The sequence below is a fragment of the Musca autumnalis genome, unplaced genomic scaffold, assembly GCF_047663935.1.
Source record: "Musca autumnalis isolate F117 unplaced genomic scaffold, ASM4766393v1 scaffold_2, whole genome shotgun sequence".
Taxonomy (NCBI): domain Eukaryota; kingdom Metazoa; phylum Arthropoda; class Insecta; order Diptera; family Muscidae; genus Musca; species Musca autumnalis.
In genome coordinates this window covers 156,273,295-156,298,022 of record NW_027411755.1, presented here as the reverse complement: position 1 = coordinate 156,298,022, position 24,728 = coordinate 156,273,295, and the positions used below count along the sequence as shown (strand labels likewise).

The 24,728-nt window shown below is 35.4% G+C and overlaps 1 protein-coding gene across 1 annotated transcript; it reads left to right on the top strand.

The window, feature by feature from the left end:
• The first annotated feature begins 11,552 nt into the window (after window positions 1-11,552).
• Window positions 11,553-24,494, top strand: LOC141394776 (secretion-regulating guanine nucleotide exchange factor). The gene is made up of 4 exons (XM_073969658.1): window positions 11,553-12,164; window positions 23,077-23,328; window positions 23,391-24,163; window positions 24,224-24,494. The coding sequence occupies exons 1-4, from the start codon at window positions 12,147-12,149 to the stop codon at window positions 24,315-24,317; spliced, it is 1,137 nt and encodes a 378-aa protein (XP_073825759.1). The 5' UTR covers window positions 11,553-12,146; the 3' UTR covers window positions 24,318-24,494.
• Window positions 24,495-24,728: the final 234 nt, after the last annotated feature.

Sequence of the window (24,728 nt, the reverse complement as noted above, 5' to 3'; positions counted from 1 at the left end):
TTGACATAGCCCCGTAGGTGGTACCTTTCACCTAGCTGAACACATTTTTTTAGATTAGATCAGATAACACTGTGCAACAAAATGGAGGTGAAAGCCTAGGGCACGGAAAATTCCTCTTGGGGAAGAAAGGCCTTGGTGAGTATATTATGAACCCCGAAGGACAGATCCGCCGTGAGTCGAACTTCCGCCTTATGGCATGATGAAATTTTTGTTAAAGACCCTGGGGGCCATCAGGAATTAGCGTTATATCTTTGTTTACTGTTGCTTAAGTGCTCTACAAAAACAACAAACAAAGATATAATGCTAATTCATGATAGCTTACAGGGTCTCTTGCAAAAACTTCATCACGCCATAACGCGGAAGTTCGAATCACGGCGCATCTGTCCTTCGGGGTTTTTAATATACACACACCAAGGGCTTTCATCTCCAAAAGGAATTATCTCTGTCCCAACATTTGTGTTCACAGTGTAATTTAAGCAATAGCGGGAGGCAGTAGAAGTCTAACCATTATCGAAAAGTTATCCCACCTAAAATTGTAAAAGGACCCTAATTATTCCATTTTAATTAAGACTATTTTATGGTGGAGGGTATAAAAAGTTCGGCGCGGCCGAACTTAACGACCTTTTACTTGTTAAGATAGAGCTTTGTTATTTGGTGTAGAAGTTTCTATTACTCCTAGGGTGTTTGGTATTGCAAATGGGCTATATCGGTCCACGTTTTGATATAGCACCCATAGAACAGTACTACCCGATTTTCGGTACTTTGAAGATTTTAGCTGAAAATGGCTGAAATTTGGTACTTAGTCTTCGTTGGAGGTATAAAACGTTCCCCCAGAAATCTGTCGGTATAGGTCCAAACCGATTTTCGTTGTTTTGAAGGTAGTGGCCTCAATATTCCTCAGAAATGGCTGAAATTTGGTATTTAGTCTTCATTAGGGGTATAAAACTTTCCCCCAGAAATTTGTCGGTACATGTTCACGCCTTAGTATAGCCCCCATGGAACGGTACCTCCATATTTCCGGTATTTTGAAGATTGTGGCCTCAATAATTCACCGAAATGGCTGAAATTTAGTATTTGGTCTTCATTTTGAGTATTAAACGTTCCATAGGAAATTTGTCGGTATAGGTCTACGCCTTCATATAGGCCCCATAGAACGATACCACCCGATTTTCGGTATGTCTGAAATTTGGTACTTAGTCTTCGTTGGGGGTATAAAACTTTCTCCCAGAAATTTGTCGGTATAGGTCCCGATTTCGTAATTCAGAAGGTTGTGACGCCAATATCGCACCGAAAGACTGAAATTTGTTATTTAGTCTTCCATGAGGTTATAAAATATTCCAGAAGAGAATTATCAGTATAGGTCCGTGGGTTCCTATATACACCCCCCCCCCCCAGAATCGTACCTCTTGATTTTCGGTATTTTGAAGGTTTTATCGAAATATCGGAAATTTGGTATTTAGTCTTCTTTAGGTCTAAAAACTTTCCGCCACAAATTTGTAGGTATAGATCGACGTTTTGATATAGCCTGAACTGTATTGAAGAAAATAGGAACATTAGTTTCCTCTCGTTTATGAAAATACTAAGCTTTTCCACAACGTTAAGGCTTATTCCTTGGAGGAGCAGATTATTTTAACTGATGATAATCACTTCTATTTGATAATTTTCTGCCTGGTGGTTTTCTACCCATTTTCCCAAAATACGAAGTTCCATCGACTTCAGAAGAAAAATGTAGCAAAACCCTTGAAAAGTGCTAACATGGGCGTCATCGTTGTTCTTTCCAAAACATGGACCAATATTTAACATTTTTCGAATTGAACCTCTGACAATACACAATAACAAATAACAGCAATCTCGATTCGAAAATTTGACAAAAACCCTCGAACTACATAAAATTGGGCAATAACGGTTCGTGGGGGCTAGACGTAAGTAAAATTGGACAGGTATGGGTAGATTTTGCGAGTATGAGTTCTATCTTAAGGGAACGCAAAATTCCAATTAACAGTCATTTCGCTCGAAAAATGTGACTAAAATCTGCAAAAAAAAAGTTTAAATCTGATGGTATTCTTATATGAGGACTACACCAACACGTAAAGCTATACTGTCTAATTTTTGGCAAGGGATATTTATTTCGTGTTATAATGTTTTGTACCCCCGCAAAGACTAAATACCAAATTGCAGCCATTTCGGTTGGGTATTGAGGCGACAACCTTCAAAATACCGAAAATCGGGAGGTACTTTTTTATGGGGGGGCTGTATGAAAACGTGGACCTATTGTGATAATTCTCTTCTAGAATGTCTAATACCTCCATCGAATATTAAATACTAAATTTCATCTATTTCGGTTTAATATTGACGCTGAAACTTTCAAAATACCAAAAATCGGAAGATACCCTTCTTTGGAGGCTATATGAAGACGATGACCTAAACTGACAAATTTCTGTTTTTTGTTCTAGCAGCATAGAAACCATAGAAACATAGAACTATAGGTTTGACGTTGGGTTGGCAGCTGCTGGCCGAAACACTATGGTTTCGGGTCAATCCGGTACGAAAGAACCCGCTGCCATAGGATTGAAATTTCTGGAGGAAAGTTTTACACCCCCAGCGAAGGCGTAAATACCAAATTTTAACAATTTCGGTTGAATTTTGAGGCCACGACCTTCAAAATACCATAGAAAGGTACCTCCCCTATGGGTGGGGGTTATATGAAAAAGTGGACATATGTATATATTTTGATAATTCTCTTCTGGAATGTCTAATACCCCCATCGAAGACTAAATGCCAAATTTCATAAACTTCGGTTTGATAATAACGATGAAACCTTCAAAATACCGAAAATCGGGATGGTCCGTTCTATGGCAGCTATATGAAGACATGGGCTTATACGGACACGTAGAAAGTTTTATACTCCCAATAAAGACTAAGTACCAAATTTAAGCCATATCGGTGTAATATTGAGGCCACAACCTTCAAAATATTTGGGAGGTACTGTTCTATGGGGGCTATAACAAAACGTTGACCGATATAGCCCATTTGAGTAATATAAATTTCCATACCAACTTACTTACTTACTTACCAAACTATCTTAAATATTGCGAGCTGTATCTTGATTTTCACAGTTATATCAACTTAGAAGTTCCATACGAAATTACATGACAATTGACACATAATTGCGTTGCACAGTGAACAGTTTCCCAAATTACCTCGTCAAAATCGAACGAAAAGTTATCTAAATGTACACTAAATACTTTTAAATGTTGTTCAAAAAAGTCCGCTGCATATAGTTATGAAAGAAAAAAATATATGTCAGTAATTTGGTTTAATTTCGGATTAATAGGCAATCCGTCAAAGTGGCTTTCGTTGGAAATTTACTCGCAACGTTTCGTAATCTAAATTTTTATTCGTTTATGAAACAATTAGGGTCATTATTACATGTGTTCTTTTACTAACTGATGGATTTGAAAATGCAAAATAAACTAATTTGGAAGCATTAAAGATATAATTTTCACATTGCATGTTAATGACTTGAAGCTCTTTAAAATTCAATCATCACTTTTAACTTTAAGTTAAGTTAAATATAACCATAAATGATGATTAAGGACATTTAGTAAAATTTTATGGCGAACAAATTTGTCTAATATTTTAATCTGATTCGATCAGATTTTATAGGAGATTTTTAACGATTTTTGAAAAAAAAAGTATCAAACTAACCCCAAATACTCCTTAAAGACACTTTTAACGACCAGCACGAGCCTTCACTTTTTATTTAAAAATATTCCACACATTCTTGTAAAGTTGCCAAAGTACAAGGATTCCAATAAAAAATGTAGAAATGGTTTGGTCTCGTCATTTTTTTGATACTGAAATTTCCTCGGTGTGCAATGGAAATATAGATTTCATTTCTTTGGTGACTTATAGTAAAATTTAGTGGAGAACATTTTTGTGATTCACATCATTATTCTCAAACAAATGGGACAATTTTGCATAAACTCAGATGAAGTAAAACATTAACCCTAAAAAGTTTTTTTTTATTTTTACAAATTTCTGGAGTTTTGATAAGATATAATAGAATTTTGTTGTTTTCTAGGACCTTTAGTACAATTTTATGGCAAACAAATTACGATCATATTTTATAGGATTTTTTGATTTTGGCTTTGTGTGTAGCACATTATTAAGTGGTTACCCCACTGGTAAAAACCAATTAAATTCATTTTTAATTATTTTTTTTGCATAAATTATGAAACTTTTGTGGTAGATTTTTTCATTTGAAAAAAGGTCATTTATATCTACTTTCGCACATTTAATCTCGAAAACGATGGATCAATTACACTGTACAACAAAATTAAACTTTTTTAAAGTACAAGAAACCACGTGCAGATTATAAAAGAGGACCGAAAATAGAAGACACGTGTATCAGGATTTTGAATTTTACGTCGGGAGGTAACCTAAATAGGGGATCCAATATTTCGCTCTGTGAACTGTTTTGGAAATATTCGGAGTAAGATTACTCGTAATCCTTTCATTTTATTAAAAAGGGACCAAATGTTATATATACAGATTTCATGTCTTCGGCGACTTAATTAATTCTTAATTGTTTTATTAGACAATCTAGAACCAATTGGGAAAAAAGTGCGTCTTTAACCCTAAAATGAGTTTTTATTTTTTCACATTTTCTACCCTTAGTTTAGAATTTTCAGTTTTGGTGTAATCTGAGACCTATAGTAAAGTCTTATGGAGGACGCATTTAGCGTCTTGCTAAACATATTCCACAAAAATATTCCTCAGAGCATTCTCAGTAATATTGCTAAAGACTCTATATACCAAAAATGCAAGAATGACGAGTAATATTACTGCGTATATTACCAAAACAGTTCGAAACCGAAATATTAGACATCCTATTTAGATTATCTCCCGACGTAAACTTTCAAAATCCCAATGCACGTGTCTTCTATTTTCGGCCCTCTTTCATAATCTGCCCGATTTTACCTTTAATTATTTTTTGTGTTGTACAGTGTTATCGTCTATACAAGATGTTTTTGTTAGCACTTAATGATCTACTGAAAATCATTTTAAGCCAATAGGTAGCATGCTGAATATTTTGAAGAAGAAATATTGAACATAAAATTTGGAGCATACCTTTAGGCATTATCACAAAAACAGTTTTGCATGAGCCACCCTGTTTTGCTTATAAAATAGCGTATAAAATAATCACCCCTTATATACATACATGGTAGAACAATAAAAGGTAACAGCAATAAACAGCTGACTGAACTGGGTTGTGACGTTAGTGTCAAATCCATATAACATTTTATATATTTATTTCCATTTCGATGTACATTAGGTATATATATTTTTTGAGGAAAAATATATCATTAAAAAAAAAACTATTTCCCAGAAAGACATCTTCATATCAATGATATGAAACCTCCTCCAAGTCCTAACGAAGAGTCGCACAAAAAAGCACCGCTTATATAGGTGGTACAACATTTGTTAATATGTGAGGTATTTTGATAAATTTGAAAAAAAAAATAAAAATAAAGCCCTAATAAACACGTGCTTCTTTGATTTCAAAAACAAAAGATTAAATCAGCTTCTCCCTTTTCAATGAATTTCCAGCGACCCCAAACATTTTTGCAAGAACTCTACTTTCTGCGAGAAATTATGCATTTAGTGTAATGATGTGGAAACAGCCAAACCAATCTTCATATCTCGACGAGATAAAACGATTCTAAGATGTGTGTCCGTCCGTCCGTCCGTCTGTCCATTATAAATTGTAAACACGCTCCAGGCCGCAATTATGGACCGATCGTCACGAAATTTTGTATGGAGGTCGGGTTCAGGCCTATTCTTATTGGTGATGATCGAGAAATATTTAGCGGGTGAAATGGACCAAAAACAAAATTTTTATCCGATTTTGTAGCGGCTCTGTATGTCGCTATTATAGTCCGATCGCCTCGAAATTTTAAATAATGTAAGATTATATGACAAAGAAGAATCTTGCAATTTGAGATGGTGATCCGATGATGTTTAGAGCGTTAAATGGACCACAACTTTTGTGTAAAAATTGTGAAAATGTTTAATATACCGGTAATATTTTTATTCCTGGACCACACATTCCGCCCACATAAATAATATTTGGAAGGACAACTCTTGCCATTTCAATTAATGCCATTTATGTTGATTTATGTGGTCAGATAACAGAGTTACAGCCTAATATATCCAGTGTTTTGCTTGTAATGTAATCAAAAGCATACTAGAGGTCGCAATTACAGATCAATTGTCACGAAATTTTGCACGAGGTAGGGGTTTAGGTCGAAGAACATGCCTACAATTTTTGATGATGATCTGATATTATTTAGCGGGTGCAATGGACCATTACTTTTGTATGCTAAATAAAAAAATTTTATTTTTGGTCCATATTTGAATCCCTGGAGGCCATATACCGGCAAAGTCGCCTATATATGAAAAATTAACTACCGATCTTTCCTCTGATGAAAATTGCAATAATATGTGTGCTTGGTAACGGACCTACTACCTAAGATATAATGAGTTTTGTGAAGAGAACCACATCTTCCTCCCATGCTACAAATTGTCTCTATCATGACAGACAAATTCCCAGTTCTTCCTATCGTATTACCTGTCCAATTGTCCAAAATTGAAAGATGTAGCAGAAATTGCTAAACAACGCCAATTTACAAATTTAAGAATATTTCTTAAAATGTGCTGTATATAATTGTTCCACAAACATCCCAGTAGGGACAAGGGAGCCTTCTCTCATATCAATGAGAGCACCCCGATTAATATCAGCTCAATGATATGTAGACAGCGCAATTTTATGCAACACCTATTTTTGTAAAATTTGCATATTTTTGGCTTCTAATTAAATTCCAATCGAAATATATCACATATGCAAAAATATGCGAAATGTATAAATTATGCATATGCAAATATTATTTTTGCATATGGAAAATTTCTGTATTTCACATATTTTCGTATGTTACATATATTTCAATAATATCTTGTAAAATGTTTATGTGTACATTTTTCTGTTTGAAATTCACTTCAGACAAGTCCATAAAATAGAGAAATCTGTAACCAGAGCCACAATCTTCAAAATGTCGAAAATGGGGATCTTTCGTTGTATGTGAGCTATATGAACGCCTAGACCTATACCGACAAATTTCAGATGGAAAGTTTAATACCCCCAATGAAGACCTAAAACCAAATTTTAGCTAATTCGGAGGGATATTGAGACCATAACCTTCAAAGTACAGAAAATCGGTAGGTTCTGGTTATGGGAGCTATGTGAAGACGTGGACATATAACGACAAATTTCAGGTGGAAAGTTGTTTTACCTCCAACGAAGACTGAATACAAAATGTCAGCCATTTCAGTTTGATATCCGGTCAAAACACCGGATATCGGGAGGTACGGTTCTATGGGAGCTATATGAAGACCCGCACCTATACTGATAAATTTAACTTCGAAAATTGTGATGAACGAATACTTAATACAAACTTTCAGCCAATTCGATGGGATATTTAGGACACAAATATGTCAAAATATGCAAAAAATAGGTCCAGACTAAATGTCCGTTCTAAAATTACTTATTGGTGCCACCATGGTACAATTGTTTGCACACCTGCCTTACACGCTGAAGGTCGGGCGTTCGATTCCCGGCAGGCAAACATCAAATTTCCAACGATGTCAAAATACCCCTCAGTAAAGTTGGCGATATTTTCTGAGTATTTCAACCATGTACAACTTCTCTACAGGTGGTGTTTTAAGACATGCCTTTCGTACTCGGCGATAAACAGTAGGCCCCATACTATTGCTGTAATATGAATCGTGGTGCACGCCCTGCCCCTTCTGTGATGTTTGTGGAACAATTATTATATTGTTATTTAAACTTAATGTGATAAGGTTGCAGACTCCAAAAAATTATTTCTTACAATGAGATTATTTGTCCAAAAGAAACTTTGATTTGCTGAAAGCTAATTCGCAGGGTAGTGGTGTAGGGTATCGTATGGTCGGCCCTGTCCGACTATAGCCTTTGCTTACTTGTTTTACCTTATATTTGTTCTACCATGCCTTATATACGATGATTTATATTCGGATAAATATGAATAAATTGCATTATCTAGATTTATTTAAAGAGAAATGTTGTAGGTATTTGCCACAGTTTATACAGTTGGACAATAAGCCCATCTGATTGTTATGTTTGTTGTCAAAAACATTATTATGATTTAAAATACAAGGAAACTCAAATCACAATAATATAAAATGGCCGACCTTCTATAGGCCTTGGTATTTGCCAAACAAATTGATATAGAGTCATTATTACTATAATAAATACTATCCACTCTGTTTGCTTTATCTTATACCTCAAAAAGCCCACATACAGAATAATGGGCTGAGCTGTTAAATCTCGCCTAATACGAAATTATTTGAATAAATTTTAAAATTTAAGGCCATGTTTATATTATAGCCTTTTGTAGGGTTAAACTTCTTAATGAGGATTTATTTGACGTATACGCAAAGGAATTGACATTTAAAACCCAGTTGGTTTTTCAAATCCGGTTATATATATATGTACTAAAAGGCCATGTTTGTATTATAGCCGTTTGCAGGGTTAACCTTCTTTATGAGGATTTATTTGAAATATATGCAATGAAATCGACATTTATATATAAACGACGGTTATACATATAACGGTTATGTATATAAACGTACTATAAGTTTCTAAATAGTAATAGCTCAATATCAACAGTCAATATAAGGTCTGTACGATAACTTTCCCAGCTAATTCCAGCAACTTCTCCCAGTGAATTTCACTCTCTCAAGCAAGAAAAATTGCAAAGAGCGGTTTCCGAAAATGTATGAAAATTGTTTTTGTTTCTTTTGATATTTTAGACCAAACGGAACAAAAAAATAAATTTTAAAATTGCATTTTACTTATTTAAGCCAATAGACCTATCCAAAACGCTTTATAGGCCGTTTCCACGGTACGTCGTTCGTTCTCTATTCGTTGTTCGGCCCATAACTACGAATAAATTACTTATTTCACCACACAAAATTCTATGAACGAACGACGATTTTTCTACGTTGTTCGATTAGAAATACTCTCTAAACAACGAATGAGTACGTCCCATCCCTAACAAATGAGAGAATTTATCGAAAAAATTAATTATGACATGTCTAAATTCAAAATTGAAAAATTTGTTGAAAACAAAAAAAAAATTTAGAAAAAAGGAAAAAGATGAATGAAAATTAATGAATTAAACATTTTATTTAGATGCAGAAGGAAGATGGTTGTGTTTCCTTCTTAATTCCAGACACTTTTCTTGTCCATTAGTTCAAAATCGCACAAAAAAATCAGAAACAAAAAGGAAACAAATAACTGAAAGTCTGTATACACAAATATTGTTTTGACATGTCTCTATCTCTTTAATTTTGAAAATAGAAACATATAAAAAAACATACATACAGTTTGACAAGTAATTGTTTTCAAACTGAGAAAACGAACACTTTTCATGCATTAATTACTAAAAAATGACAAATAGTTGCGATAAAAATGTCGGGTTTTTTCCAAAAATTAGTTGGTCGACTTATTTAAGACCAAAATGAATGGATAAATAAAAAAATTAACCCGCTTAGTTCAACAATAATAACCAAAAGAATAATTAACATGTAAATCATGTAATTGAGGTTCCAAAATACCCCATTTTTTGGTAAATACTTAAAAATCATGACATTTTATGAATTTTATTCTTAACAAGGATTAGTTGCTAACAGGTATCAACAATATTAGGCATGGAATATCTCCACTAAGAGGGTTACCATATGGACCAAGGGGGTACCAGATCATATTACATGTAAACGATGTCCTATAGGTCTCAAACGGGGATTATCTGAAAACTAAGACATTTTATGAGTATTTTTAGTTCACCAGGATGGACTTCCATCAATTACAATAAATAATGCCTACAGAATAGCTCGATCAGGAGGGTTGCCAGATCGACTAAAATAGTACCAGGTCTTATTAACAGTAAAAGGGACCAACTAGGCCCACAACCACAGCCTACAAGTGGTTCATTCAACTCAAAATTTATTAAGAGATAAGAATATTTCATAAAACAGTCGAAAATAGCACATTTGGATACTAATATCCCTTAGAAATTTGTGGGGTACAGATTTCTTACAATTTTCGCAAATGCTTACTATGACCTACTGGAGACATTTTGTGTACTGTGAAGTAATACTGTGACAAAAATGTCTAAGTGATGGGGAAATAATGCTACAGTATTACCATGGTATACCATCAAAGCCAAAAAACTAACGGGAATTCCTCAATCTGGCTGTTAATAGATAAAATTGGATGTCTATAGCAAGCTCAGTATAATTTAGCAATATCTTCCATATGCATTTATAACCGATTTTTGTACTTCTTGGTTATATTTTGGTTTGTTTTAGTGAATATCCTTATCCATAAATTAAATTTCAGTTAAATAAACCACTTTTAAGATCTAATTGTGGGCCTGGGAGGTCCAGTTTACTGTTATTAAGACCTGGTAAATTTTTTGTCGATCTGGCAACCCTCCTGATCGAGTTCTGCTGTAGGTAATATTCATTGTAATTGATGTCATACCATCTTGGTAAACCAAAATACTCATAAAACGTCTTAGTTTTTAGATATTCCCGGCTTGAGACTTATAGGACATTGTTTACATGCAATATGATCTGATACCCCCTTGGTCCATATAACCTTCTTAGTGGGGATATCCCATGCCTAATATTGCTGATACTTGTTAGCAACTAATCCTTGTTAAGAATGAAATTCATAAAATGTCATGATTTTTAAGCATTTACAGAAAACATGGGTTGTTTTGGAACCTTAATTACATTTTGAAAACATTTTCTTGGCACCTTGCATTACATGTTAATTATTCTTTTGGTTATTATTGTTGAACTTAGCGGGTTAATTTTTTTATTTATTCGTTCAATTGGGTCTTAAATAAGTCGACCAACTAATTTTTGCAAAAAACCCGACATTTTTATCACAACTATTTGTAATTTTTTAGTAATTAATGCGAACAACGTAATTGAAACGATCGTGACAACGTAATTGAAACAACGTAATTGAAACGCTAAAAAAATGTGAAATTTTCTTGGTCAAAAATGTTAACATTTCACGTTGTTTACATTGAACAGTTGATTAAAAGTCAGCTGATCAGACTTGCAAATTTTTGCGGGACAAATTTTTTCAGCACGGAACTGTCAAAAAGTCTCTCTCAACTCGCTTTTTTGCTGGATAATTTTGTTATCGAACAGCATTCAGTAAAAATTTGTACGAATTTGTACACATTTTTGGCTTATCGTACAGACCTATAAACAAATTTGTCTAGTAAAACTTTTTTGGTAAAATATAAAACAATCTTGCAGATTAGGGAACACAACTATCAGCATGTGAAAACAGAAACAGTTGAATGTCAGCTGATCACCCTCATACCCTCATATTCAGTCGGCTATTTTTCCTTACGTTTATATTTATCTGCCCCTTTTTATTTATCTCACAATTCATAACATTCAGTTTTTTTCAGTGAATAGTAATTTTGAACTAATTTCTTCTTGTATATTTTTCTCCACCTAACAACAATTACTTCTTTAACAACATTATTTATAATGGAAGCTATTAAATTAAAGAAAATTGCAACAGCTCCACCCAAGAAAATGCAGCTAATAAAATTGGCAGAATGAATACTGTTTTAAAAAGCCATGGCACACCATGTCAACTGGCAGTTTCACGCCAGATACGGCACGGATAACACGCGAAACGAAAAAAGCAGAAAATCGCAAATACGTAAAAACGTGTTTAAATTCTACTGTGAAAACCCCCTGTGATTTAATTTTAAACGGAAGTTCTAACGATTTAATGGCAACAATCTAAGAAGGGAGTGTAATTTTTCTCTGGTGCAACAAAATTCAAACCGGACGAAGCAACTGGTTGCGACAAACAAAAAGTTTCGAGTTTGAAAAGTGCGCCTTGCAAGGTGTTCGTTCATTCATTTGTTTTTGGAGGTCTCTGCAGTAAGGAGGAGTAACTTCTAATACATTGGAAACACGCAAGCATTTGGATTAAAAGCTAAAATATGTCCGTTTATGCATGGGTAAGAAATGTGTTAGAATAACAACAACAGAAAACAATTGTACATTGTACTTCTGTTACCATTGACAAATTTAAATGGTAAACAAAAGAAAACGAGGGGCATTCGAAAATGTGTGGTGTACTGATACGACCATTATTATATTACGTGTTATGTTTGTTTACTCCTATAAAGAAAAGTCTCATATGTAACCCTCAACCGGGACTTTGCGTTCTTTAAACTAGATTTGTGAACAAGCCGGGTTTACTCGCGACTTGCCTTTTATATTTTCTAAGCCCATATTTTGGGTGTTTAGGACAAACACCCCCATCTGTGGTAAAAATTTCAAAGAAATTACATGACCGCGCACAAAACCTGCCTAAGCCAAAAAATTTCGGAGCAAGTTGAATGTAGTGGCAGGATTTGTAAGTTTTTCTACAAAAAGTTTTCAAAAATGGCATTTTTTGCCGAAAATAGCCGGGCTTCGGCCGGGATTTAAGACTTTCTCCTATGGACAGAAGCTAGCTAAACAGGGCTAACGCGATCATAATTTTTTTCAAATTAACTTTTTGTCAAAAATTATCTGTGACTTCCCGAACATGATATATTTATTGGCGTAATCAGCATTTCAAGACCTACCTGTGGACAGCCACTACATTCATCTTAAAAGATATCTTTTTTAACTGCTACTAAAGAGAGACAGGTAGAGTAAGTCTTATGGAAATGTGACAAGGGAAAATCTTATTCTCTACAAGATTGTCCCTTATAATATTTTCGTAGGTTTTACCATTTTTGAGATATATACGTTCAAATTGGGACAACTCACTGACTGTATCTCCTTATAAAACAATGTCATGACTGCAATTTCTCGACTTAAACTTATGTATGTATCTCAAAAATGGTACAACCTAGGAAACAATTACGAAAGCCAATCATGTAGAGAATTTTTAAAGCTATAAGATTTTCTTTAGTCCCATTTCGATAAGACTTACCATTTTCAAGCAAATCAAGCTTGGAAACCTAACAAAGTGACCTGAACTTCTATATCTCAAAAATGGTAAAACCTACGAACAAATCATAACGGTCAATCCTCTAGAGAATTTTTACAGCTACTTCATTTTCTTTAGCAATATTTCGATGGGGTTTCAAGCAAAATCGCGAAAACCTAAAATATACCTAAAAATGTAAATTTTGACCACGATTTATTTAAAAATGTCTACATCGGTTTTTCTTGTTTTTGGATTTTTCTCATCTATGAACATTGCTGTTATAGAATCCGCAAAACCTTCCCAGGTGTAAGCTTCTTTCATTTAAAGTTGGTTAAAGAGCACCGTGCTACTTCACTGTTTTCAAATAATTCTAGAGCCCTCACAATGTCGAAAATCTACGCCAAAAATACACTACAGTTGTTACCCAATTCTTATGAATGACGCATACCTACTAACTCCTCATGATCATTTGTGACCATGTACGGCTTAAAACTCCATCTTTACTGTTTCCTCCGGAGAGAACGCATGTGTGTAAAAAGCTAATTTGAAGCTGCTCTTCGATCTGAGAAATATGAAAAATTCCCCGTAAAATAAACTGTCACACTGTTTACAACAGGGCATGGGAGTCAAGCCATTTTTGGTCAGTCTCCGACTCCTGAGTCGACTACGAAAATAAACTCCATCACTAAAAATGTATTTAATACCTATTTACTATCAGTTAGGTTTACCTCACTGTTATCTAACCAGTCATAATACAAACAGTCATTCCAGTGTGGAATCGGGAGGTGTACCAAATCATGTATTTATATTGTTCGTTTTCTTTGCGGAGTTTTTTCTGTCGGTTGTGAATACAGAATACAAAGTAACACCCACTTCAGTATTAACATGTAGTAAAACCCTTCAAAATAACTAAAATCGGACGATATCGTTTCTCTAGTAAAACAACCTACGAGTATATTTACAATTCTCTGAATTTTATTTATTTACCCAACGAGAATCGAAATATCAAATTACCGTAATTTCTGTCCGATAGCACTTTTGGTAAATTGAGTCATGAAAAATTAACCATATTCTAACACCGTAGCGTGATAGAAGGCCAATAAAGAATAAGGTGCATTACGATAACTTTTAAATTTAAGTCCCAAGACACAAACCACGCAGTTGGCAGAGCGTTAGCAGCGCACAACATTAAAGCTATTGCAAAATTGATTTTGCTACAAAATCGAATTTATTTACTCAATTCAGCCTAAAAAGGATCAAAAAGGACACTTTAATAATTTCTATTGTTTACCAAGTAATCCCGGCTCTATGATTAATTACAACCTGTATGTAATAACAGAAGTATAGCGATCGGTCATTTGCGTACAACGTCCACAAGGACAATCCTGCAAGGACAAAATAGATACCAATGGAAAGCTCTTGAAGAGTAGCATCTACTGAAATAATAAAAAAGTAGAAAAGTTCAGCTAGTTTTCAAGATATTTGACCATTTTGGGAGGTTACCCTTAGTCAGGACGATTATTCTAACTCCTGCGTCCGCAAGGACAATTCTGCATGATCAAAAAGGGTACTAATGGAAAGCTATTGATGAGTAGCATCTACTGAAATAATAAAACACTCGAAAAGTTCAGCTAGTTTCCGAGTTATTTGACCATTTTGGAGGTAACCCTTAGTCAGGACGATTATTCTAACTCCTGCGTCCGCAAGGACAATTCTGCATGATCAAAAAGGGTACTAATGGAAAGCTCTTGAAGAGTAGCATCTACTGAAATAATAAAACACTCGAAAAGTTCAGCTAGTTTCCGAGTTATTTGACCATTTTGGAGGTAACCCTTAGTCAGGACGATTATTCTAACTCCTGCGTCCACAAGGACAATTCTGCATGGTCAAAGAGGGTACCAATGGAAAGCTATTGATGAGTAGCATCTACTGAAATAATAAAAAAGTCGAAAAGTTTAGCTAGTTTTCAAGATATTTTACCATTTTGGGAGGTAACCCTTAGTCAGGACGATTATTCTAACTCCTGCGTCCGCAAGGACAATTCTGCATGGTCAAAGAGGGTACCAATGGAAAGCTATTGATGAGTAGCATCTACTGAAATAATAAAAAAGTCGAAAAGATCAGCTAGTTTTCAAGATATTTGACCATTTTGGGAGGTTACCCTTAGTCAGGACGATTATTCTAACTCCTGCGTCCGCAAGGACAATTCTGCATGGTCAAAGAGGGTACCAATGGAAAGCTACTGATGAGTAGCATCTACTAAAATAATAAAAAAGTCGAAAAGTTCAGCTAGTTTTCAAGATATTTGACCATTTTGGGAGGTTACCCTTAGTCAGGACGATTATTCTAACTCCTGCGTCCGCAAGGACAATTCTGCATGGTCAAAGAGGGTACCAATGGAAAGCTATTGATGAGTAGCATCTACTGAAATAATAAAACAGTCGAAAAGTTTAGCTAGTTTCCGAGTTATTTGACCATTTTGGAGGTAACCCTTAGTCAGGACGATTATTCTAACTCCTGCGTCCGCAAGGACAATTCTGCATGGTCAAAGAGGGTACCAATGGAAAGCTATTGATGAGTAGCATCTACTGAAATAATAAAAAAGTCGAAAAGTTCAGCTAGTTTTCAAGATATTTGACCATTTTGGGAGGTTACCCTTAGTCAGGACGATTATTCTAACTCCTGCGTCCGCAAGGACAATTCTGCATGGTCAAGAGGGTACCAATGGAAAGCTACTGATGAGTAGCATCTACTAAAATAATAAAAAAGTCGAAAAGTTCAGCTAGTTTTCAAGATATTTGACCATTTTGGGAGGTTACCCTTAGTCAGGACGATTATTCTAACTCCTGCGTCCGCAAGGACATTTCTGCATGGTCAAAGAGGGTACCAATGGAAAGCTATTGATGAGTAGCATCTACTGAAATAATAAAACAGTCGAAAAGTTCAGCTAGTTTCTGAGTTATTTGACCATTTTGGAGGTAACCCTTAGTCAGGACGATTATTCTAACTCCTGCGTCCGCAAGGACAATTCTGCATGGTCAAAGAGGGTACCAATGGAAAGCTACTGATGAGTAGCATCTACTAAAATAATAAAAAAGTCGAAAAGTTCAGCTAGTTTTCAAGATATTTGACCATTTTGGAGGTAACCCTTAGTCAGGACGATTATTCTAACTCCTGCGTCCGCAAGGACAATTCTGCATGGTCAAAGAGGGTACCAATGGAAAGCTATTGATGAGTAGCATCTACTGAAATAATAAAAAAGTCGAAAAGATCAGCTAGTTTTCAAGATATTTGACCATTTTGGGAGGTTACCCTTAGTCAGGACGATTATTCTAACTCCTGCGTCCGCAAGGACAATTCTGCATGGTCAAAGAGGGTACCAATGGAAAGCTCTTGAAGAGTAGCATCTACTGAAATAATAAAACACTCGAAAAGTTCAGCTAGTTTCCGAGTTATTTGACCATTTTGGAGGTAACCCTTAGTCAGGACGATTATTCTAACTCCTGCGTCCACAAGGACAATTCTGCATGGTCAAAGAGGGTACCAATGGAAAGCTATTGATGAGTAGCATCTACTGAAATAATAAAAAAGTCGAAAAGTTTAGCTAGTTTTCAAGATATTTTACCATTTTGGGAGGTAACCCTTAGTCAGGACGATTATTCTAACTCCTGCGTCCGCAAGGACAATTCTGCATGGTCAAAGAGGGTACCAATGGAAAGCTATTGATGAGTAGCATCTACTGAAATAATAAAAAAGTCGAAAAGATCAGCTAGTTTTCAAGATATTTGACCATTTTGGGAGGTTACCCTTAGTCAGGACGATTATTCTAACTCCTGCGTCCGCAAGGACAATTCTGCATGGTCAAAGAGGGTACCAATAGAAAGCTACTGATGAGTAGCATCTACTAAAATAATAAAAAAGTCGAAAAGTTCAGCTAGTTTTCAAGATATTTGACCATTTTGGGAGGTTACCCTTAGTCAGGACGATTATTCTAACTCCTGCGTCCGCAAGGACAATTCTGCATGGTCAAAGAGGGTACCAATGGAAAGCTATTGATGAGTAGCATCTACTGAAATAATAAAACAGTCGAAAAGTTTAGCTAGTTTCCGAGTTATTTGACCATTTTGGAGGTAACCCTTAGTCAGGACGATTATTCTAACTCCTGCGTCCGCAAGGACAATTCTGCATGGTCAAAGAGGGTACCAATGGAAAGCTATTGATGAGTAGCATCTACTGAAATAATAAAAAAGTCGAAAAGTTCAGCTAGTTTTCAAGATATTTGACCATTTTGGGAGGTTACCCTTAGTCAGGACGATTATTCTAACTCCTGCGTCCGCAAGGACAATTCTGCATGGTCAAGAGGGTACCAATGGAAAGCTACTGATGAGTAGCATCTACTAAAATAATAAAAAAGTCGAAAAGTTCAGCTAGTTTTCAAGATATTTGACCATTTTGGGAGGTTACCCTTAGTCAGGACGATTATTCTAACTCCTGCGTCCGCAAGGACATTTCTGCATGGTCAAAGAGGGTACCAATGGAAAGCTATTGATGAGTAGCATCTACTGAAATAATAAAACAGTCGAAAAGTTCAGCTAGTTTCTGAGTTATTTGACCATTTTGGAGGTAACCCTTAGTCAGGACGATTATTCTAACTCCTGCGTCCGCAAGGACAATTCTGCATGGTCAAAGAGGGTACCAATGGAAAGCTACTGATGAGTAGCATCTACTAAAATAATAAAAAAGTCGAAAAGTTCAGCTAGTTTTCAAGATATTTGACCATTTTGGAGGTAACCCTTAGTCAGGACGATTATTCTAACTCCTGCGTCCGCAAGGACAATTCTGCATGGTCAAAGAGGGTACCAATGGAAAGCTACTGATGAGTAGCATCTACTAAAATAATAAAAAAGTCGAAAAGTTCAGCTAGTTTTCAAGATATTTGACCATTTTGGGAGGTTACCCTTAGTCAGGACGATTATTCTAACTCCTGCGTCCGCAAGGACAATTCTGCATGGTCAAAGAGGGTACCAATGGAAAGCTATTGATGAGTAGCATCTACTGAAATAATAAAAAAGTCGAAAAGTTCAGCTAGTTTTCAAGATATTTGACCATTTTGGGAGGTTACCCTTAGTCAGGACGATTATTCTAACTCCTGCGTCCGCAAGGGCAATTCTGCATGGTCAAAGAGGGTACCAATGGAAAGCTATTGATGAGTAGCATCTAGTGAAATAATAAAAAAGTCGAAAAGTTCAGCAAGTTTTCAAGATATTTGACCATTTTGGCGGTAACCCTTAGTCAGGAAGATTATTCTAACTCCTGCGTTCGCAAGGACAATTCTGCATGGTCAAAGAGGGTACCAATGGAAGGCTATTGATGAGTAGCATCTACTGAAATAATAAAATAGTCAAAAAGTTCAGCTAGTTTCCGAGTTATTTGACCACTTTGGAGGTAACCCTTAGTCAGGACGCTACTCATCAATAGCTTTCCATTGGTACCCTCTTTGACCATGCAGAATTGTCCTTGCGGACGCAGGAGTTAGAATAATCGTCCTGACTAAGGGTAACCTCCCAAAATGGTCAAATATCTTGAAAACTAGCTGAACTTTTCGACTTTTTTATTATTTCAGTAGATGCTACTCATCAATAGCTTTCCATTAGTACCCTTTTTGATCATGCAGAATTGTCCTTGCGGACGCAGGAGTTAGAATAATCGTCCTGACTAAGGGTTACCGCCAAAATGGTCAAATAACTCGGAAACTAGCTGAACTTTTCGACTTTTTTATTATTTCAGTAGATGTTACTCATCAATAGCTTTCCATTGGTACCCTCTTTGACCATGCAGAATTGTCCTTGCGGACGCAGGAGTTAGAATAATCGTCCTGACTAAGGGTTACCGCCAAAATGGTCAAATAACTCGGAAACTAGCTGAACTTTTCGACTTTTTTATTATTTCAGTAGATGCTACTCATCAATAGCTTTCCATTGGTACCCTCTTTGACCATGCAGAATTATCCTTGCGGACGCAGGAGTTAGAATAATCGTCCTGACTAAGGGTAACCTCCCAAAATGGTCAAATATCTTGAAAACTAGCTGAACTTTTCGACTTTTTTATTATTTCAGTAGATGCTACTCATCAATAGCTTTCCATTAGTACCCTTTTTGATTTTGACTTTTTTATTATTTCAGTAGATGCTACTCATCAATAGCTTTCCATTGGTACCCTCTTTGACCATGCAGAATTGTCCTTGCGGACGCAGGAGTTAGAATAATCGTCCTGACTAAGGGTAACCTCCCAAAATGGTCAAATATCTTGAAAACTTGCGGAACTTTTCGACTTTTTTATTATTTCAGTAGATGCTACTCATCAATAGCTTTCCATTGGTGCCCTCTTTGACCATGCAGAATTGTCCTTGCGGACGCAGGATAATCGTCAGGACTAAGGGTAACCTCCCAAAATGGTCAAATATCTTGAAAACTAGCTGAACTTTTCTACTTTTTTATTATTTCAGTAGATGCTACTCTTCAAGAGCTTTCCATTGGTATCTATTTTGTCCTTGCAGGATTGTCCTTGTGGACGTAGTACGCAAATGACCGATCGCTATACTTCTGTTATTACATACAGGTTGTAATTAATCATAGAGCCGGGATTACTTGGTAAACAATAGAAATTAGTAAAGTGTCCTTTTTGATCCTTTTTAGGCTGAATTGAGTAAATAAATTCGATTTTGTAGCAAAATCAATTTTGCAATAGCTTTAATGTTGTGCGCTGCTAACGCTCTGCCAACTGCGTGGTTTGTGTCTTGGGACTTAAATTTAAAAGTTATCGTAATGCACCTTAAAGAATACACGTATTTCCATCACATGCACTTTCGCTCTTTGGCCCCAAAACGACTTGAGGCATTGATGTCAAAAGCAGCGTACGTAAAAATACTTTAAATAACATTTCGCTGGTGGAGCTGGTGGAGTTCGCTGTTTAGTTTCGTTTTGTTTACATTCGTGAGTGCGAACAAAACGATAAGCGAAAAGTACTCAACTCCACAAGAGCAGGGGCCTAATTAAGACATTCGATTCGATCTAGTATTTGCTCGAGAATGAAAAAATCAAGCTATGAAAACCTATTCGCGCCACCAACCGTACATTTACTATTTTTCATTAATAAATTTGTTTTTTTTTTTTTTTAGTTTTTGTTTCAAATAAGCACATTTTGTACAATATACCTTCTCAATCGTCTTTTAAGCAAAGATGTCAATATTATAAGATAGGAAAAGTCAATTGTGAAAAATTAACTGTAGAGGGAGTTAACCTCTGTTGCTACGACATCATAGCAACATTCTGTTAAACGAAAACTGTTACTCATTGGAATATTGACAAGAAAAACATTAAAACTCAAATTTTACGGCGTTGACTTTTGTTTTTTATTAAATAAAAAATAGTGAAGAAACAAAATTTAGCCACAAAACACAACGTTAATGTTTTCTGCCGCGAGAAATGGGAATCAAAAACGATTTGCATTGCTGTTATCAATTCCAGTGAGTTGTGTAGCCATCTGAAACCAAAATGTGGAACTATTATCATATGTTTTTGGAAAATGCATTTGTTCGGGTCTTTATTTCTCTACGTCTTTGTTTTAAGAACACATAGGTTTTCATAGTTCGATTTTTTCATTCACGAGTAAATACTCGATCGAATCGAATGTCGTAATTAGGCCCCAGATTTTTTTCCTTAACCCCTATACCAAAAATCGGAGATGTCCTCGCAAAAATTTGTTTTAATATTTTTCAAATGGAATTGCAAAGGAATTTTGGTTTTGGACATATACACTAGGGATATAACTTTTTGCACTTTTTTGCAAATATCAAAAATACCACCACATAGCCGTGTAGAGCATGAAAAACTATTATGAAAAAAGGTGTAATTTTTTCTCTATCGCGAAAAAAGTTTCCGCACCAAATGCATTGAAGTTCAGTAATGCATTTTTTAATTTTAGCTGTTATGACAACATATTTGCTTTTAATTAAATTTTTTATTTTTTTGTAATCTATTTTAAAATCATTATCAAAGCGTTCTGGACCAATTTGTTCTCAATTCGCGCCATTTCGGAGCATTTTAGGAATTTTTGACACTATTGCAATTTTTGTTTTTTCTTTATAAACTCGCGAATTTTATGCTTATATTTATTGTACCTATCGGACAAGAGAATATGGTGTCATTTGCAACAAATTCGCGAAAGTTACAGACAGTTTTTATGACTTTGCCTGTGAAAATTTTATTTTTTTCTATGAATATTTATTCAAACAAAGCAAATTTAAAATTATAAGTAGAAAAAATATCAAAAGGGTTTTAGTAATTACAGTCGGCGCGGAAACTTTTTTACCGAATCGATCTTAGAAACGCGTTTTCATTATTAGGACAAAATTCCCCACGTGGTACTGGTGTTGTATTTTTGTAAAAACCATATACGATTCTCACAGGCAAAGTCAACAAAAACAGCCTGTAACTTTCGCGACTTCGTTGCAAATGACCCCATATTCTTTTGTCCGGTAGGTACAAAAAATATAAACATAAAATTCACGAGTTTATAAAGAAAAAGCAAAAATTGCAATAGTATCAAAAGTTCCTAATATACTCCGAAATGGCGCGATTTGAGAACAAATTGGTCCAGAACGCTTTGATAATGATTTTAAATTAGATTACAAAAAAATAAAAATTTTAGTTAAAAGCAAATAGGTTGTCATAATAGCTAAAATTAAAAAATGCATTACTGAACTTCAATGCATTTGGTGCGGAAACTTTTTTCGCGATAAATGTTGTTGTAAAAAAACAAAACAAAAATGCATTTGAAAGAAGAAAAGTTCGAGAACAGCGAAGCCGCTCCACATCCGATATGTCTGGCGAGCCTTTACCGAAGGCGAAACATGCATGTCACATAGTGGTGGGTGTGTGGGTTCGAATCGTCGGCTTTCCTTTTTAACTTGCATTATTGATCATAAAGCTCGATTAAAAAATTAATACTAAAAAAAATGATCTTCGCCTAAAAAGGCAAAATTTTCAAATAAAGTTCCTAATAGTTTGTCTAATCTTAAATTAAATTCGAAAATTGGTCATATCGGTCCACTCCTTAGGGTATATCGCTCACAAAAGTTCAACATTTTTGCTAAAGTGCAGTTTAAGGTCTGTTCGAGGATCTTTGGAAATTTTTACCGAAGGTACTCCTTTTGGTCCGGTTTACAGCGATATTATATTTTTCTTGGGCAAGCATTGTCCAAAGGCTCTAAATTATACGGTGACCAATGACTCCCAAAATAAGACCTATTTGCAAAATGGATTATGCCTGTCCATTCCTTCAGGTACAACCTCCGTAACACTTTTGGGCTTTAATATTTTTGTCGGAAAGTTCTTACGCCCGTAATTCTAAAAACCCCCTAAATACTCAATTTTTTAGGAAAAAAGAGTTTTAATTCAGACAGGCTGAGGGTATATCTCAAACGTAATGGAATTGCTTAATACTTCCGAAAATGATAAGAAACAAATTTCCCATTTTCATTCAATACAACTCGTGTAAAAAGTTCGGTCCGGTTGAACATAACGCCGTTTTTACTTGTATCTTTATAAATATTTTAGAATGCACGAAACCGTGTGTCATTATTTTTACTCGATATATTATACTACCCTCCAGCTAACTATTTCACTTCAACCATTCAAGTCAAACGTATTGCTAACATTTCACAGTATTTGCAATGTAAATTAATTTCTTTAGTAGTAAAAACGCATAAACTTTACACTCGATTTTGGCATGCAACAAAGAAATCTGCTGCAATTGTTGGCTGCCTGCTTGCCTATCTACGTACCTAAAGGACAACGGTCGAACTTAATAAATGAACTACTCTCAATTACTTTATGACTTCCGTCTTGGATTACATTTTTATTTAAATATCGTTTTGATTTTTCCAGGGAGCCAATTCGCATGGTCAACTTGGCCTTGGTCATGAATCGGAAATGTGCACAACACCACAATTATTAAAGAAATGCTCTTTTACACCGTTAAGTGTGCGCTCGATTCGTGGTGGTGGTGGTCATGTGCTAGTCTTAGATGCTTGCGGCCAAGTTCATGCCTGTGGTTGGAATAATCGGGGTCAATTGGGCTTGGATTCGACGCGGGATTGTGTGAGTGAGTTTAAGGCAATACCAGGAAAGTTTTTTGAGGTAAGGTAAAATGAGATTATAAATATAATAAAGATTTTTCTATAAAATGTTATTTGTTTTAGGACGTTGCTGTTGATGTTATAGCCTGTGGCTGGGATATATCTGGTTGTATTACCATGTCTCGGAAACTTTACGTTTGGGGTTCCAATGCCTTTCAACAATTGGGCATTTGTCAACGTGGCTTTACATCCATACGCAAACCCTTTCTCATGCAATTGCCTCGTAATGATATTCCGGTGCGTGTGACCTTTGGTATGCGCCATACTGCCGTACTTACAGATGACTCTAAAATATACATTTACGGACGTCTAAGAACTGCTGATGGTTGTCCGGAGGAGTTGAATATTATTAAAATCAGTCAAAGTGCAATGGTTGTAAAACTTCTACCCCGCCTAAGTTCAGAGTTGCGGATCAAGAATATTTCCAGTGGTCAGAATCATTTAATGATGCATCTAGCACCTGCCGAGGATCAACCAGAAAATAATGCACCATCACGTAGAGTACTTATGTTGGGCGACAATAAATTTGGCCAAGCAAATGCTTTTCAATTCGATGAAGAAATTTCCCAAATTGCCACAGGTTGGACTCATAATGCTGTCATGTTAAAAGATTTACGTATTATGATGTGGGGTCGTAATTGTTATGGTCAATTGGGTTTGGGTTCATATAACGACAATCATCCTACACCAATGGAACTGAAATTGTCACATGCCATTTTACCCAAAGAAATACATTTAGGCTCTGAACATGGTTTGATAATGACCCAAGAGGGTGACGTGCTTACATGGGGATGGAATGAGCATGGAAATTGTGGCAATGATTCTACTCACAACCTGTAAGTAAAAAGATCTATGGTGATTTAAAAGCTTCAGTTAATTATTGTTATATATTTCAGTTCGAAACCAAATATGGTTGATTTACCTACCTCTTGTAAAACAGTTGGAACCGGTGCTGGATTCTGTATGGTCATATGTGATAGAACTAACTAAGTTGTTGTATTTTGTTGTTGTTTTGGGAATAGTGTAGTATTTATTGTACATTTTAATAAGCTTTAAAAGTGATTATTTTTTAAATTATTATTTTTTAAGCACAAAAATTTGCTATAACTGTGGTGATTATTTAACAAAAATAAATGTAACACAATGCAACAAATTTGCATCGAGAAATTAACAATTTATTTTGATCAGAACACCCAAAACTTTTAATAAATAAACTGTTCGAGCTGGCGTGCCGTGTTGAACTAATGACCAGCTTAATATTTAAACATCCATACTTTCATTTTTGAACCATTAGTGTAAATGGCCACACTAACTAGCTACACTCCTGTGAATCTGAAATTGAACTATTAAATCGAATGGTCAGAGGATTAGTTGACTGTAACAACTCTTCATACCATCTCA